This window comes from Ascaphus truei, chromosome 2, assembly GCF_040206685.1.
Source record: "Ascaphus truei isolate aAscTru1 chromosome 2, aAscTru1.hap1, whole genome shotgun sequence".
Lineage (NCBI taxonomy): Eukaryota > Metazoa > Chordata > Amphibia > Anura > Ascaphidae > Ascaphus > Ascaphus truei.
The window spans coordinates 84,145,403-84,163,362 of record NC_134484.1 but is presented as its reverse complement, the minus strand read 5'-3'; the positions used below and the strand labels follow the sequence as shown (position 1 = coordinate 84,163,362).

The 17,960-nt window shown below is 40.2% G+C and overlaps 1 protein-coding gene across 4 annotated transcripts in view; it reads right to left on the bottom strand.

The window, feature by feature from the left end:
• Positions 1-2,994: 2,994 nt before the first annotated feature.
• Positions 2,995-17,960, bottom strand: part of ZFAND1 (zinc finger AN1-type containing 1) — a 30,051-nt gene continuing 15,085 nt past the window's right edge. For all 4 annotated transcript variants that reach the window (XM_075583022.1, XM_075583023.1, XM_075583024.1 and 1 more), the window contains 6 exons: positions 15,169-15,208; positions 14,423-14,550; positions 14,248-14,339; positions 8,587-8,708; positions 6,491-6,646; positions 2,995-4,486 (listed from right to left, as the gene is read on the bottom strand). In XM_075583022.1, coding sequence (XP_075439137.1) covers positions 4,316-4,486; positions 6,491-6,646; positions 8,587-8,708; positions 14,248-14,339; positions 14,423-14,550; positions 15,169-15,208 — 709 coding nt within the window. In that variant the 3' untranslated portion in view covers positions 2,995-4,315. The remainder of the gene's footprint in view (positions 4,487-6,490; positions 6,647-8,586; positions 8,709-14,247; positions 14,340-14,422; positions 14,551-15,168; positions 15,209-17,960) is intronic.

Here is a 17,960-nt window from a genome sequence, read left to right as displayed (position 1 = left end):
TTGGGGATCAGATGACGTCATCCTACGACTGATCCTTTGTGAAGTTGTTGCTGATCCGAGCACCGGAGTGCTCGGCAGGTACTATACAGTCATAAGTGCACCAACGGGCCCTTAGTGTAATTGTGGCTGCTCAGTCACCCATATTCTCTATCTCTGCAAGAGTGCGGGACATTGGGTGGGGTTCTTTGGACACTGGGTGGGATCACCTGTTGTTGGGGAAGCGTCCTGCGGGACGTCGCAGTAAGTGTCTCCTCGAGAGAGGGACACCTGTTCTGATATGTTTGTATGGTCTTGTGTTATACAGGCATACCCCGCATTAACGTACGCAATGGGACCGGAGCATGTATGTAAAGCGAAAATGTACTTAAAGTGAAGCACTCCCTTTTCCCACTTATTGATGCATGTACTGTAGTGCAATCGTCATATACGGGCAGAACTGATGTAAATAAGGCATGTGTAACAGGCTCTATAGTCTCCCCACTTGCGCACAGCTTCGGTACAGGTAGGGAGCCGGTATTGCTGTTCAGGACGTGATGACAGGCGCATGCGTGAGCTGCCGTTTGCCTATTGGGCGATATGTACTTACTCGCGAGTGTACTTAAAGTGAGTGTACTTAAAGCGGGGTATGCTTGTATGCTGTTCCCAGTAAATGGTATTAGTTAATATATATATCACTGTGTGTGAGTATTGATTATTTGTATGTGTACTGCGAGGAACCACTCCCCCTATGGTGGGAGCCATCGCAGGTGGAGGTGCTGAATTGAGTAAGTGGTTACCCCTAGTATATATTGCCCCAGGTTCCCCGTGGCGGAAGCTCAGCCCTCCTGTGAGCCAACAGGTAACGCACCACACCTATGGTAACACTGTATGTTTCTCCGCACCCACAGTATAATCTGCGATTCGGGGGGGGGGGGGGGGAAACCCGTTACAACTACGAAACGCATCCATCTGCATGGGAAAAGGTCTACCCTACATGGGAAAACGTCTCCCAACATCTGATGTCATCAGTAAAAGTGCCAAACTCATGCAGCGGTAGGTCCTATATAAGGGCCGCTCCCTCCAATACCACATCCGTCTTCAGTCAAGAGAGGATATGTGAGCAAGGGCATCCGATATAAAGACACATTTTTACATTTTAAGCACTTTCCAAAGGGTTAGTCTTCACATAACTGAAGATCATGGGCTTCAATCAAGGTTGCAAATTGACCGACGAGACTCAATTGTCTACGGATTACAGTAGGCCGTCAAGTTTTGGATTAGGCCTCCCATGGGTAAGACTTTTGACACCGTTTTCATTGCTCTTTAGGGCCTACAAAGAGGCAAATACCTTGACTTCCAATTTTTGTTTTAAATCAACTGGAACTATTTTTATGTTTTTTTTCCCTCCGCATTAAGTGAATTAGTTCAATGGGGAAGACGCTCGAGGACCTGTACATGGATAGGGTGTGTGTGTTTTTTTTTTTCACCATTAGCTCAATTAATACCAATGAAGCATACTAGGCTTGGAGTATTATTTGTATTGAAGAGGTTAATGATATATATATGTCATTAACCTCTTCAATACAAATAATACTCCAAGCCTAGTATGCTTCATTGGTATTAATTGAGCTAATGGTGAAAAAAAAACCACACATATATATATATCTCCAATAAATAATATCACTTGTGAGCACATTTGCATGTCTTAGACGGTCTGCAACCCTGTCTTTCAACCATTATCACCTAGCACACAGTGCTCCCACTGCAGCAAGAGATTCTGGGAAATGACATGCAAATGAGCACACAATGAGACACCTTTTGCCTGGAATATCCATTCACATGGAGCCCATATAAGCAAATGCATCGCCAATCACACAGCTTTTAAGCACAGCATGGGACAAGCAAAGAGAGTTAAACCACTCACAGACATGTTTCAACTTTAATGGGTCCCATCAGTGTGAGGTTGGTTTATACATGCTTTGCAATATTTCTAGGCTGGGTATGTATATGGGCTCCATGTGAATGGATATTCCAGGCAAAAGGTGAGACATTGTGCTCATTTGCATGTAATTTCCCAGAATCCCTTGCTGCAGTAGGAGCACTGTATGCTAGGTGATAATGGTTGAAAGGCAGGGTTGCAGAACTGTCTAAGACATGTGAATGTGCTCAAAAGTGATATTCTTTATTGGCTATATGCAAACGGTGGAGGTTTTTTGTTGCCTTTGTCACCCACCATAAGTGTGTGTGTGTACACATACACACATGGCAGACAACTGGGGTGAGAAAGCTTGCCCTGAGGGGCACTGTACAGGGAACATCTGGGGTCACTGAATGCCTTCATGACCACTATGTTTACTTAAGGGAGCAATAATTCTTACACACACACACACACACACACACACACACACACGTTCCCCTGGCTATAGCCTTCTACTGGCCTCAACACTATAAGTCCTGATAGAAACAGGCAATATTGGGGTCAACCTCCTGCACAGGGCCTAAACCAGCAGTTGGAGTGTCATACCTGTGGAGGGTACTGACTGGGTCACATGTATATGGTGTGATGCCTGTCAGTACCTGGACCTGCCATGGGGCGATGCTACAAGCCCTTCCCCCCGGGTATAAAAGCTGACACCACCAAATTGAAGGAGGATGTATATGGTATGCTACCCATTTCCCTGCAAGAGGGTAAAGGAGATTGGGAGGGACTCTTGGGACCTCAAGCCCCTGGGGCCTGCTCCAGGGAATGGAGATGATGCAATGCTGTCTACCCAATAAAACATGCCATAGTACCAGCTAGAATGTGTGGTCATTGTGAAGGGGAAATGCCTGTGGGAACTATCCTGCTTTCAGCAGGATCCTCATGGGATGGAGGTGCTGCAGCACCAGGGGAAACACTCATGTAGTGGCCAGATCTTCAGAAACAGGTGAAATAAATATATATATATATATATATATATATAGATCATACGATACCGGTTGCAACACGACATCAAGAGACAGCACGCAGGTAAGTAAATCATGAATTTTCTATATTTGATAGTAGACACAAAAACCGACGTTTCGGTCCCCCAGTGGGACCTTTCTCAAGGTGGTGCACCGTGCATGACTGATACCTCTACATATATACATATATATCTATATCTATCTCACACACACACCCTATACTTGCCATCTTTGGCAATAAACAAAGACTTCAGTATCACAAATTATTTAGCTGCTCTTCCCCCAAACTCGTGTTATGTTTTTTTTTCTGAAACAAAGATGATTTTGAGTATATTAAATAGGGCCCTTAGGGTTAAGAACTCAGAACTATGAAAAAACTGCAGGGATTTTAGCACCCCCAAGTGGCAAGAAAGGATATATAAGCAGGGAAAAAGTTTTAGGTAGTGTTGACAAAATTTGAGTGCCGGTCCCCCTTCTGTGGACACCTAAGATTCTTACCAGAGTCTGATATAGAACACCCTCCTTTAGTAGGAGAATTCTAGTGCACTAGCATTTTTTTTCCAAGCTCCTGTCAAATATAAAGACATACTAAACCATAAACGTGTTTGTATTCTTGTCCCTGCATTATACGCTCATTTATAATGGTCTGCCTCTGCTCCACATTAGTGTAAACATGGTTAGCCCTTAACAGAAGAAACATGTATTGAAGGGGTTAATGACCTTATTTAATATGGTAATATGGTATACATGATTATTAATATCTGAAAACTCCCAGGATAAGAGTAATTAACATGCTTGTCCTCAGACACATGATTATACAATTGTAATAGGCACGTCATGTATCTTTTCTCCGAAATCCTAACACTGTAGGAGTGACTTAGTGAGTAAAGACACTGACTGTGTTAACAATGACACAGAGTTTGAATCAGGTGGACCGGATTCAATTCCCACTGTCAGCTCCTTGTGACCTTGGACAAGTCACTTTATCTCCCTTTGCCTCAGGCACCAAAAGCATAGATTGTAAGCTCCACAGGGCAGGGACTGAGTATGTACAATTCTCATTGGGTACCGCACACTATACCATAATTGTGAAGCACTATCAGTCCCATTGGGGATAAAAGAGCTATATGAAATAAAAGATTATATATATTATTATTTTGTGTATCATGCAACCAGGGTATACTTTATTAAAATAAAAAACATTTAAAAAAGGGAAAAATTACAAAAAAACAAAAAGGAAAATCCTACTTTAAAAAGGAAGAATGGAGGTGTACCAAAATAAATCTTTATTGTAAAAACCTGCATGATTGATATCTGTTTGTCTTCCAACACTGCTACCCTGCCCTCCCCCCTTCTTTGCCTATATATTATTCTGCTCATTTTCCAGTTATCAAATTAAGTATGAATTGGCATCTTCTATGATATGAGACTCATTGTCAAGATATTCTAGAATAATATTTCCACCATTGTATAAAGGATTCTCTGAACTGGAGATCCACATTTCCAAAGTGCTGTCCAGAGGTAGGACCTCTCCTGACTCCGTGTGGCACACCCTCAGTTTCTGCAGGAAAAGAAACACGCAATCAAGTATTAGGTTAGATGTATTTTATGTGTAAACGTCTATTTGCAAACATACCCCCAGGATTCACCGAGCTCCGTGACAATGCACCCAAATGGTCGTAACCCACATTGACTTGAATGACCGTTACGGCCCATTCAGGTGTATTTCAATACTAGAGCTTGATGAACAGCGTAATAAAACAAAAACATAATTGGAGCAATTCAAAGTGACAATGGGGTCAAAAATAACCAAACAGTGTGGCCAACAATTAGATCATGAAAAATATGGTAGTTTCTCCCCCTGAAAGTACTTTCTTGAAAAAAAACTTGAAAGAGCTCTACTCACAAAATCGGTCAGCATGTGGTTTATTGGTGAACACACAACATTTCTGATCCATTAAGGACCTTTCATCAGGTAATTTTGATGTTATGACAGGGGCGCGCAAACTTTTCTGTTCGCGCCCCCCTGTATGCTCTTTTCTATCGCGCCCCCCCTCCTTACCTGCTTTCTGGCTTCGGCGGCGTCATATGACGTCGTGTCGCTAAAGAGCCGGCTGAGAGAAGGTAAGAGTAGTTACAGAGGCCTCACCCGTCATTTAATTTAAATGACTTGGGGAAGAGCGCGGGGCCTGTGTAACTGCGGCGCCCAGCCTAGAAAATCCTGCACCCCTTTGCTATACAATTTAGGCCTGCTGTGTGTGTGTCTGTGTCTGTGTCTGTGTGTCTGTGTCTGTGTCTGTGTCTGTGTGTCTGTGTCTGTGTCTGTGTGTCTGTGTGTCTGTGTGTCTGTGTGTCTGTGTGTCTGTGTGTCTGTGTGTCTGTGTGTCTGTGTGTGTGTGTGTGTGTCTGTGTGTGTGTGTGTGTGTGTGTGTGTGTGTGTCTGTGTGTGTGTGTCTGTGTGTGTGTGTCTGTGTGTGTGTGTCTGTGTGTGTGTGTCTGTGTGTGTGTGTCTGTGTGTGTGTGTCTGTGTGTGTGTGTCTGTGTGTGTGTGTCTGTGTGTGTGTGTCTGTGTGTGTGTGTCTGTGTGTGTGTGTCTGTGTCTGTGTGTGTGTCTGTGTGTGTGTCTGTGTGTGTGTCTGTGTGTGTGTCTGTGTCTGTGTGTAATGGTCATAACTCAGTGGAAATTTTACAAGATTTCATTTTGTGAGCGATAGTCACATGGAGATAATTTTTTTATATATAAATATTTTTACTTGACGTTTACCATAAATAACCCTCTTGATGCTGGAGTATAATTTTAGGCACCAATCCTAAGAAAAGATATTATGGAACTACAGAGAGTGCAGAGAAGAGCCACCAAATTAATAAAGGGGATGGACATTCTAACTTATGAGGAGAGGCTAGCTAAATTAGATTTATTTACATTAGAAAAGAGGCGTCTAAGAGGGGATATGATAACTATATACAAATATATTCAGGGACAATACAAGGAGCTTTCAAAAGAACTATTCATCCCACAGGCTGTACTAAGGACTCAGGCCATCCCTTAAGGTTGGAGGAAAGGAAATTTCACCAGCAACAAAGGAAAGGGTACTTTACAGTAAGGGCAGTTAAAATGTGGAATTCATTACCCATGGAGACTGTGATGGCAGATACAATAGATTTGTTAAAAAAAAAAGGTTGGACATCTTTTTAGATGGGAAAGGTATACAGGGATATACCAAATAAGTATACATGGGAAGGATGTTGATCCAGGGATTAATCCGATTGCCAATTCTTGGAGTCAGGAAGGAATTGATTTTTCCCCTTAATGGGGTTTTTTGTTTACCTTCCTCTGGATCAATAAGTATAGATATAGGATAAAGTATCTGTTTTCTAAATGTAGCATAGGTTGAACTTGATGGACGGAAGTCTTTTTTCAATCTCATCTACTATGTAACTATGTAACCGCTGTGCTGCGAGGAGGGCCTGCGCCACCATGTTATAAAGGTGTGTGGAACAGTAAAGAGAATACAATCCATTAGCTGCAAGAGGTGCAGTTATAAACCTGAAAACAAAATCGTACCTTAGCAGCAGCTTTGTTGTTATCGTTTTTAAGACTTGCTAGAGAAGCTGCATAGTCCACAACTTTGCCGACGCTCCACTTCTTGCTGAAGAACATTGGCTTGCTTTTCTCTTGTACCCCTCTGGGTAAGAAGACTTGAAAGTAGACCCTTTCTGTCTGAAGTGTAGGACACAAGTTTTACTTCACACTACATTCTATTTTCATTATTTTGACACCATTAGGCATTGCTCAGGTGGAGGTTACTATATATACACTATAGCAGGAGTGGCCAACTCCAATCTTCAAGGGCCACCAACATGTCAGGTTAAGGATATCCCTGCTTCAGGACAGGTGGCTCAACCAGTGGCTTAGTCAATGACTGAGCCACCTATGCTGAAGCAGGGATATCGTTCAAACCGCTCCTGTTGGTGGCCCTAGAATTAATTATTAATACATGGTCTGGATGACTTTACTTAAACGTTTGTATGCCAGAGGGGTTGCGGCACATTGCGATCAAATGGCCTCAACGTCACTGTTGACACAAAACAGAAGAGGCGACTCCTCTTACATTCCTCGTCCGTTTAGATCTCCCCTTGAAAACTATCAAACGCATGAAATAGCTACTCTATGATGGGCCTCTGGAGCGCTTCATGAAGTGGTAACTACGTCATGGGGCACTCATCAAGGGGTTAATATAACCCCATGCAGATTTTATTTTATATTATGAATCTATTAGAATTATGTACAATATAGTATTGTAAATAAATATCATAAGTTATACTATATTTGGTTAAATATATTTATTAGATACTATACATTTTTTACCTTCACTACTTTTACTAGGGTCTCTTGTATGTGAACAAATACAGGCATACCCCGCTTTAAGTACACTCACTTTAAGTACACTCGCGAGTAAGTACATATCGCCCAATAGGCAAACGGCAGCTCACGCATGCGCCTGTCAGCACGTCCTGAACAGCAATGCCGGCTCCCTACCTGTACCAAAGCTGTGCGCAAGCGGGGAGACTATAGAGCCTGTTACACATGCATTATTTACATCAGTTATGCACGTATATGATGATTGCAGTACAGTACATGCATCAATAAGTGGGGAAAAGGTAGTGCTTCACTTTAAGTACATTTTCGCTTTACATACATGCTCCGGTCCCATTGCGTATGTTAATGCGGGGTATGCCTGTATACACATTTTTGGCATGCTTTGTGACTAAAATGGAAGTTGAACAAAAAGTGATCATTTATTCTCTTTTGCACTTGTGATTAAAGCCTATTTTTTTGAATTCAATAAGGGAAAATTGATGTAGAAATCAGATCGATTTGAACACTGGAGTGCAAGAGGTCATTTTTACTACGTATCCAGGTACGGTGTCTAAAATAAATGAAGTATGTTAGTTTATGACCTTGAGTTTAATAGAGCGACGCACTGAAAAAGCAGAAAAGTATGTGCATCTTGTTGCCATCAACTTGTCTTTGGTAGGCAGATTACCGAGATATACATTTCAGGAACTCTACTGTATCGTATTTTTGTGCGTACTATTTATAGAGCAAAGACACAAAATAGTGAAACCTGGCACACAAAGATACAAAAATAGTCAAAGTAAACAACATACAGACCAATAAATATGGTGCCTCCAGCAGCAGAAGTCTCAAAACCCAACAGAATCACGTATAGGACATTCAGCAGACAGCTGGGCACTCTGGCAAATCATTTATTAAATAATTTTCCAGAGTGCCCAGCTGTCTGCTCAATTTACTGCTTATATATAGCGCCAACTGTGCATGCAACGACAATATACAAGCACTTTACAGAGATAATAGACAAGTCATAATGCATTGTATTGAACTTGGTATGTTTCAAATGCCTAGTACCCAATGATATGAAATAAAGATGGATTGTTCATTCAGATTAATTATTTGTATCCACTTTACCTTTCTACAACAGTAATTAGAAGTCATTAACATTGGATGTCATAAACCAACAGGACATTTCCTCTTCCCTCAGGTCATAGATAATGTAAATGGAGAAACTTCTGTGGGGATGGAGGGATGTTTCCATAGTTCATGGAAAGTAAAAATATTTGGAGGAATTTTTTTTTTACCTGTGGCAAAGACTTATCTCCCAAAGCGTGCAACTTCAACTTCATCAGGGCTACCTTTGCTGCCGTCTCACTATTTTTCGCTCCCCTTCGAATTTTGCTTGGTGGAGCGGCCTTTTTGGAATCTGAAAAGAATAGGCTCCCGTCATTTGTTTTCTACTTGTCTTTTCAAGTGGAAACATGTCCCAATTAAGCAGACTTACCAGGAGCATTATATACCAACAACAAGCGCAAATTAATTTTGTGTATTTGTTAAAGTGACAGTGATAAATTAATGCAGGTGAGTTCAAAAACAGGATAAAAATGATCAAAAAGGCGAGTGTGGTGCAGTTCTAGAAAAAGACTTATTTTCACTTTGTCTTGATTGCAGTGGGGCAGGATCTTCCGAGCGCAAACACTCACATGTGGAAAAAAGAAAAACACAGGAAAAAACTATTGTGCAGCTCTGTGAATAACTCGTGTTGTGTTGGTTTCAGTAATGGTAGTGAACTCACATGTTACTGTAAAAAAAAAGCAGACGTTTTCATATATAAGGGGATTAATGGATCTTCTCTTCCTCAGCAAAAGGAATATAAAAAAAAAAAAAGACAAGAAAAAAGAGAAAAATAGTGCAACGCGGTTTATAAATAATTGTGTGCAAAAAGGGGATAATACAACTCACAAATGTACTGAGATAACAGGCATGTAGATCATATGGGATGTGAGGAATCCATGAAGCAACGAATGTAGTCTGGATCATGAAAAGGAGCTGAAGCAAGCAGCAGCAGCAGCAGCCTGCATATTTGTGCCCAGTGCAGGAGTGTCCAAACACTTCCTGGTTGCAGGTGGCTGATGATCATTTGGGGGTGCAGTTCCCCTGTGTCTCCAAAAATAACGATTCAGTCCAAAATGTTCTCTGTACTACTGTGCAGTGTGTGCACTAGTCCAATACACCAGTGGCGGAATTTGTAACAATCCTGTTTGTAGAATAGGGAAAGGCAGGGTTGTGGAACTGTCTGAGATCTGAATGTGCTCACAAGTGGTGTTTTTATTTTCAGTCTAATGAATAAAAACCTATATATCCAATATTAACACCATTACCACGAAGGGCAACAAGATAAATATATGCTGGTGAGATGACATGAACACAGGGTATAACCATTCAAACACAAAACAGAGCACACCGCTCACTCAATTGATTATTATTGATATTGTGTCATTTTTTACAAAAATGGGTGCTACCTATGTACTCAGGTTAATTGATTTTAACACATAAATGAAAGGCTGACAAAGTCAATCTGTCATTCACAGAAAGTACATTAATGGTGCACACCACACTAATTTTTTATTTATTTTTATAGTGAATACATTCTAGTGAAAAAAACCGTGATTAAGTGACAATTACATAAAAAAACTCATTAAAATCTAACACGTGGTGCCTAGATCTATAATAGTTGCTGCCTAAAGTTAACTGCCATTGACAATGACATTGATGAACAACAGTAAAGCAATATTTATCCATTACATTCTAGTATAATCATTGCCAGATACTTGGCTACAATTAGCAGAGGGCATGATCACTGAATGCAATGAACGCTAAGCTACAACAATGCCACATGACACTTCATAGCTTGCCTCATGTACTCAGAGTTAATACCAGCAATATGGAATCATACAATACACATTGGGTTTAACTGACTTTCAATTATCTGTGAGTTCACATGAGATAGCATTGCTGTACTGCTAATTTATGCCAAACAACCATATGATGTTTATATTGTTGTCAATTGCCCAAAAGACCATACTAATATCTGATTGTTGTTGTACCATAGACAACAGAATATAATAAAAAAACTTAGTTAGTTGGCAGCTCTTACTATGTCAATTAATATGCTGTGCAAGGATATATGTGCACACAAATTCCTCACAATGAATGCCACATCACAGGATTGCAGGTTAATAACAGTGCTATGGGATCCCTTATCTAGCTAAACTCAAATATGAAAAAGCTGCTTACTAAGGGCAGCGCAGTTTCAACATCACTGCCAAGGTTTACTTTGGACTCACTCACTCTAGTGACAGCGATGGTTGCTCACTAATAACCTGCAAAATAACCTTGTGTTGTACTGTCAATTGATGTGCTGTACACGGATATCTGTGCACACATGTCTCCCCACAATACATACTACATCACAGATTTGCAGTGACAGCGATGATAGCGCACAGATGGCTTGCAAATAACCATGTATTGTATTAGTTTAGAGTACTTAGCTGTATTGTGGCATTCATAGTCAGCATGCTAAACTCTGAGTGTAATGGCGTCGGCAGTCAACAGATCGGCGGCACCACGTGATGTGACGTCACCACGCCCTACGCATTTCTCTCCAGGCGGAGCTTCGTCAGGGGCAGGTGAATACAGGGAATACCCCCTTACTGCGTATATATATTATCCCTTAATTGTAAGTAATAAACGCAGCTCCAGGCTCACAAATCTCATGTGACCATACAATGATGTGTAAAGTCGCCTGGATAGGTGATGCGCAGTTGCACAAGCTATCTTGCATCATTACAATAGCATCTGTTAGAATGCTAATTAACCCTAAGATGGAAATAAGAGATAGCAAATGTGGATTAGTATGCTAATTAACCCTATGATGGAAATAAGGTAGCAAATGTGCATACCCTGTTGTTTAAAACACTATGAACTTATAAACACTATAATTATATTATACTTATTTAATAAACAGTTATAAAGAAATTGAGATAAAATTAAAAAAAATAATTACACTGCACTATATACATAAGTGTATAATACACTGACTGGTAAGATCTTGTCCAGTTGTAGTGGGCTGATGTGTGACTGATGAGACTTTGAAGGTTGTTCATCAAACCTGTATGCCACTACATGATGTTAATGTGTGGTACGACAGCCCATCTATGATCTAAATAAAGATGTTAATATTAGTCATAAGGCTATATCACCAGATATACCCAATTGTATGTAAAATTGGATGTCTGCTATACAATATGATTGTTTTAGGATCTTACACAAAAATAACAGGCAATAATTATATAAAGGGAGTGAATGTAAATCCCTCATTTAAGCCTGTTGGATATAGGGTTTTTAAGCGATATATCCACTCGGCTTCACGTCTTAGGAGCTTTTGGTCAATATCACCTCCCCGCATGTTGTTCTTCAGATTACCTATTCCAGCGAATCTGAAACATCTTGAATCGCCATTATGTGCTGAATTGACATGGCGTGCTACTGGTGTGTCTGCTTTATTAATAACAGAATTTACGTGCTCCAGTACGCGCCTTCTTAATTCCCGGATTGTTTTGTCTATATATCTTAGGCCACACGTACAACTAATGAGATAGATAACGTTAAAGGTTTTACAATTAATGAAATGTCTCATCTCAAATTGTTTGGTTTTGTCTGCATTATCAAAAGTTTTTGTTGACTGCATGTATTGGCATGCCTTACAGCATTTACATGAAAACAACCTTTGGGTGACCTTTTTTGATGGTAACTACTGTATGTACAAGGTCATCCTTAAGGTTTTTGGATCTTCTACTTGTGATGCTTGGTGTTTCTTTTAAAACAAGTGCTAAATCGCTGTCAGATCTCAAGATATGCCAATACTTAGCAAATATTTTTTTGATATCTTGCCATCTGTGACTATAGGTTCCAATGCATCTGATCTGATTGTCCCCTGCTGTGATATTGGGGGCTAATAGGGTATCCCTTTCACTATTTAGAGCTCTGTTGTATGCTCTCTGTAGATTTTTCAAAGCGTAACCTCTATCAAGGAATCTGTCCTTTAGATCTTTGGATTGTTTTTTGAAGTCTTTTAATGTGGAACAGTTTCGTCTCAGACGAAGATATTGACCTGTTGGTATCCCTTTTATCAACGAATCCGGGTGTTGACTTTGTGCTAACAACAGATTATTTGTTGAGGTAGGCTTTCTAAATACAGATGTTTGAATCTCATTTGACGAATCTTTGGTTATAATGAGATCTAGAAAAGTCACCATAGATCTACTGTATTCTGAGATCAATCGTAGATTAAGAGTATTGATGTTTAATTTCCCAATAAATTCCAATAATAGCTCTTCCGGGACACTTCAGATCAAGAGAATATCGTCAATAAATCTGAGCCACATATCTATGTGCTCAGTATATTGACTATTATCATTAAACACTACGGTGGCCTCCCACCAGCCCAGGTACAAGTTAGCATATGTTAGGGTTAAAGTTAGCATATGTTGGGGCACAAGATGTCCCCATAGCTGTACCCTGGTGGTAGAATTGGCCATCGAACAGAAAGTAATTGTGCGTTAGCACAAACCGTAATAGGTTCATTACAAATCTATTATGAGCCACAAACCCACAGTGTTGGGTGGATAAAAAGTAATCATAAGCTTGCAGCCCGTTTGTATGTAAAATACTTGAATACAATTATTCCACATCTAGTGTCACTAGTAAGGTGTTACTGTCTGTGGAAATGCCATTCAGTCTTAGTAAAGTTTCCTTGGTGTCCTTAATGCAGGACGGTAATGCCAAGACGAACGGCCGTAAGATTTTATCAAGGTATTTGCTGCTGTTTTCTGTGAGATTATTCCCTGACACTATGGGTCTCCCCGGAGGTCTTTCTTTGTTTTTATGTATTTTGGGGAGTATGTAAAATGTGGCTATGGTAGGTGTTTTTATATGCATGAATTTATATTCCTTTTTGCCAATATGTTTATGATCGAGGCCATCACGCAGTATCGAGTATAATTCCATTTTGAATTTATTTGTTGGGTCTCTGTCTAAGAGATAGTATATCTGTTTGTCCTTCAGGATGCGTTTATTTTCTTTTACATAATGAGTTGTATTGAGAATGACGATATTGCCTCCTTTGTCTGAAGGCTTTATCGTAATCTCATCATTTTCCATGAGCTCTTTTAAAGCCAATTTTTCACCTTTAGAGATGTTACTTTTTTGTGATAGGAGGGTTTCAATTTTTCTAAGTCTATTGACACCAATTCTATGAATACTTCCACTTGAGGGCATACACTCATCAATGGCGTAAATTTATTTTGTGGTCTTAAATCCGTGAAGGGACCCTCTACAGATGCATTGGTTTGTTCGTTATCACAAAGTAATGTTACCAGATCCTCAAGATGTGACTGATCCTGTGTTGTAATACCCCTAGTGTCAAGTTGTCGTCTTTTAATTTGTGCAATAGAAGTTTACGTGAGAAGAGGTTTAAGTCTTTTACCCACTCAAACAATTTGAAATTGGTAGTTGGAGTGATCATGCCCTCTGCTAATTGTAGCCAAGTATCTGGCAATGATTATACTAGAATGTAATGGATAAATATTGCTTTACTGTTGTTCATCAATGTCATTGTCAATGGAGGTTAACTTAAGGCAGCAACTATTATAGATCTAGGCACCACGTGTTAGATTTTAATGAGTTTTTTATGTAATTTTCACTTAATCAGTTTTTTTCACTAGAATGTATTCACTATAAAAATAAATAAAAAATGAGTGTGGTGTGCACCATTAATGTACTTTCTGTGAATGACAGATTGACTTTGATAGCCTTTCATTTATGTGTTAAAATCAGGATATAACCATTACAGACACATTTTCAAGTAGTCAACTGTGCCAGTGCAGAAACAGAAAACTACTCACCTACAATTCCTTTCACAAGTTGCTGTGTTGCAGCCATCCGAGGTTTCGGAATATCGAGTTTCTCACATTGGTGATCCGACTGGTGACGATGTCTATACACCAACGATTGTGTGTTAGGTCAAACAGAAATGACACAAATACAACCCATAATAAAACAAACGGCTGTTGTACATACCCCAGGCAGAAATGTTTTTCACAGTGGGGGCATAAGACTAGCACCAATTCTTTTCCACTGCAGTCTTTGTAGGTACAAGGGTAGAGTGTGCTTTCCTCTGATTTCGCACAATCCTTATTTGCAGCCACCTTGGACAATGAAACACAACAGGAGTCATGTTCACTCCGCTGTGTTGGTAGTTTTCACTTTCATTACAATCTTAATTCAGCAATTCATTTGACAAAATAATCATGACTCTCTCTAAATATATTGCAATATTGTAAACATGGAGTATTCCTGGAATCTTCTCGGACTCCGGCTCTTTTCTTGAAGTGAAATAAATAAAACATGAGTAGTAAGTAATATATGCTGTATGTGTGTGTGTTCTCGCTCTCATTCAATATTTGCAGAACGGGTCGTTTCCGGCCAACATTCCACATTTGGTTGCTTTCTTTTAGTTCCATTTATTCTGGTTTTATTGATTTTGCCTGGTCTAATTATCACTTAACAATTATCAGTTACACATTTTTAAAAAATGCGGTCACCTTGGATCACTATTTTTAAACAACCTTTTCACTGTTTTTATTGCACTCATTACCCATGTGCCACTTTTCAGGAGCGTGATTTCCATCTCTCCACATCTTGCATACCCTCAAAATAGGTTCTGCTGCCTCTGGCTACCATGTCTAGAAGATCAGTCACAACTACAGCAGCCCAAATAGATTATTCTCTCACCAAACCGCTTAATTTAGAAATTATTTGCTTACCTCAGGGCAGCCATGTGAATCTTTGCTTCTATGCTGAAGGCTTCAAAGAAAATACAAAATGTACTTAATTATAAAAAAAATAAAAATAAAAGGATTCAATCTTGCTTAGTTATATTTTCATGTATCCGATTCCCCTCTTCCCATGTTATTTTCTTTGAACCTTATTTTGTCATTATTAGTCTGCCCTTTTCTCACTGAATCTCGTGATGTTAGCATCACCAGTTTTAATAAAACAAGAAAAACAAAAAAGTCTGGATCAACAATTTACCTTTATATACAATTTAATGTTTTATTTCAAACAATATTAGGTAAAGATCCTCAACACTAAGGCATTGGGTTACTATGTAGACATTAAACACTTTCAAAGATTATTTAAAAACACTTATACTAGTTATAAAATTAGATTGTAAGCTCTTCAGAGCAGGGACTCCTTTTCCTAAATGTTACTTTTATGTCTGCAGTACTTCTTCCCATTATGTGTTATTTATATGATTGTCACGTATATTACTGCTGTGAAGTGCTATGTACATTAATGGTGCTATATAAAGACATACATACAATTTGTTTTTAAATTGCGTCAATCAACTATATTTTCCCCCCTAACATTGTAGCATTATTATTTTCAGGCTTTTTTGTATTACAAATGGCGTCTGCTTTTTACTATATGTAAAATAATGGTTTTGCTGTCTATATTGATAAAGTGCATGTTACATCCATTTTAAGGCAAATTAAAACAGTGCTGTATGTTTATTAGAGATCTTTGATCTTTACTGCATAAAGGATTTGCAATGCATAGTACTGTTTATATTGTAATGCAAAAACTCTGCCGCTGCACAGAATGGCATTGTGCAACTCGCATACAGATGTAGCGCGATGGTTGGTCGCAAAGTCGGCACGGAATCCGCCAAGGGTTCGGTCCTGGCATCAGTGTGCTCGCGGAATCCCAGCGACCAGACTAATGGATCATCAGGATTAACACAGCGGGGGTCCCTGCTTCCGAATGGGACTCCCACTGTGTGAATCCTACCGGGCTGCATCAGTGTGTGAGAGACGCACAGTGAGAGTAGATAGAATCAGTCACTCTCTCTCTGTGCACATCTAACAGGCGATTGCGCGGCTTTTATTGTATGTATGTATGTATGTTGTCGTTATTTATATAGCGCCATTAACATGCATAGCGCTTCACAGTAGTAATACATGTGACAATCATATAAATAGCAAATAATACAAATAACAGAACATGGAATAAGTGCTTCAGACATAAAAATGTATATTTAGGAAGAGGATTAACACATTACCACATAATTGAAGCAGGGGATCTCCGGAGCTCAACTGCATTAATTTCAGCTTCCCAAGTTACAGGCACCTGTATGGGGTGTCGGTATCTCTGCAAGGTTTAAATGTCCCAGTCATGTGATGCGAGAGATTTAAACATGCAGGGAGAAACTGGTACTCGGGAAGCAGGGGGTCGCCGGGGCTGAAATGAATGCGCTCAGCTCCAGAGACCCCCTGCTTCAATATTATGTCATTAAAATAAAATAGAAGCACCTTAGTGGTAGTAGTGAATAATAATAATAATAATAAATAGCATGTTCTTGTATAGCGCTGCTAATTTTTACGTAGCGCTTTACAGAGACATTTTGCAGGCACAGTCCCTGCCTCGTGGAGCTTACAATCTATATTTTGGTGCGGGGGCAAGGATAATTGATGCGAATATAGAGCTTCTCATTATCAATTGACAACTATGCCTTCACGTGGCACCCCTCGTTTCTAACAAAATGGGCTCTGTCGACCCTTGGGCCTAGCGTCCCCTCGGGTATATCCAGCTAAACAACTTCCATGGATCTTTTTAAAGTGAAGTTTTCTGTGGAAGTCGTCTATACCCATCCGTGGATGTAAAGTAAAGTAAGCAAGTATATTTTGGTGCCTGAGGCACAGGGAGATAAAGTGACTTGTCCAAGGTCACAAGGAGCCGACATCGGGAATTGAACCAGGTTCCCCCTGCTTCAAACTCAGTGCCAGTCAGTGTCTTTACTCACTGTGCCACTCCTACATAGTTCAAAGAACCTGGTTTGTTGGGGGTTGAGGGAATGGGTGAAGGGGGTAGTTGCCCAAGGGCAGGTGGTTAGGCCTACCGGGACGGTTGTGGGAGGGGTTAAGCCCTTCATTACTTTAGTGGTTACAACTGCTAAAGTAATTAAAGGGGTTAACCCATCCTGCAACCCTCCTAGGAAGCCTAACCACCCTCCCTGGGGCAACTACAGTACACCTTTCACCCACCCCATTAAAACACCAGTAACCCCTTAATTAAGGGGTTATTGGTGTTTTAATGGTTGGGCATCGGCCCTTACATGTTTGTAAAAGAGGACGCCGCCTTCATCCTGGCAGGGGTAAGTAAAACATTTATTCATTTAATTTGTATTTTACTGTATTTGAATGGGCAAAAGCGCAAGTAGCCAAATTTGGCTACTAAGGCATTTGCCCATTCCTTTACCCCCCAAAAAGCAGGTACTTTGGTTCAACCCCTTCATTACCTTAGTGGCTAGCCGCTACGGTAATGAAGCTGCTTTTATTTAATTTTAATGACAGTATTGAAGCAGGGGGTCTCCGGGGCTTAACCGCATTAATTTCAGCCACGGGACCCCCTGCTTCCCGAGTTACAAGTCCCAGTATGGGGTGCCGGTATCTCCCTGCATGTTTGATTCTCCCGCATCACGTGGCCGGGACATTTTAACTTTGCGGAGATACAGGCACCCCATATCGGGGCCTGTAACTCGGGAAGCAGGGGGTCC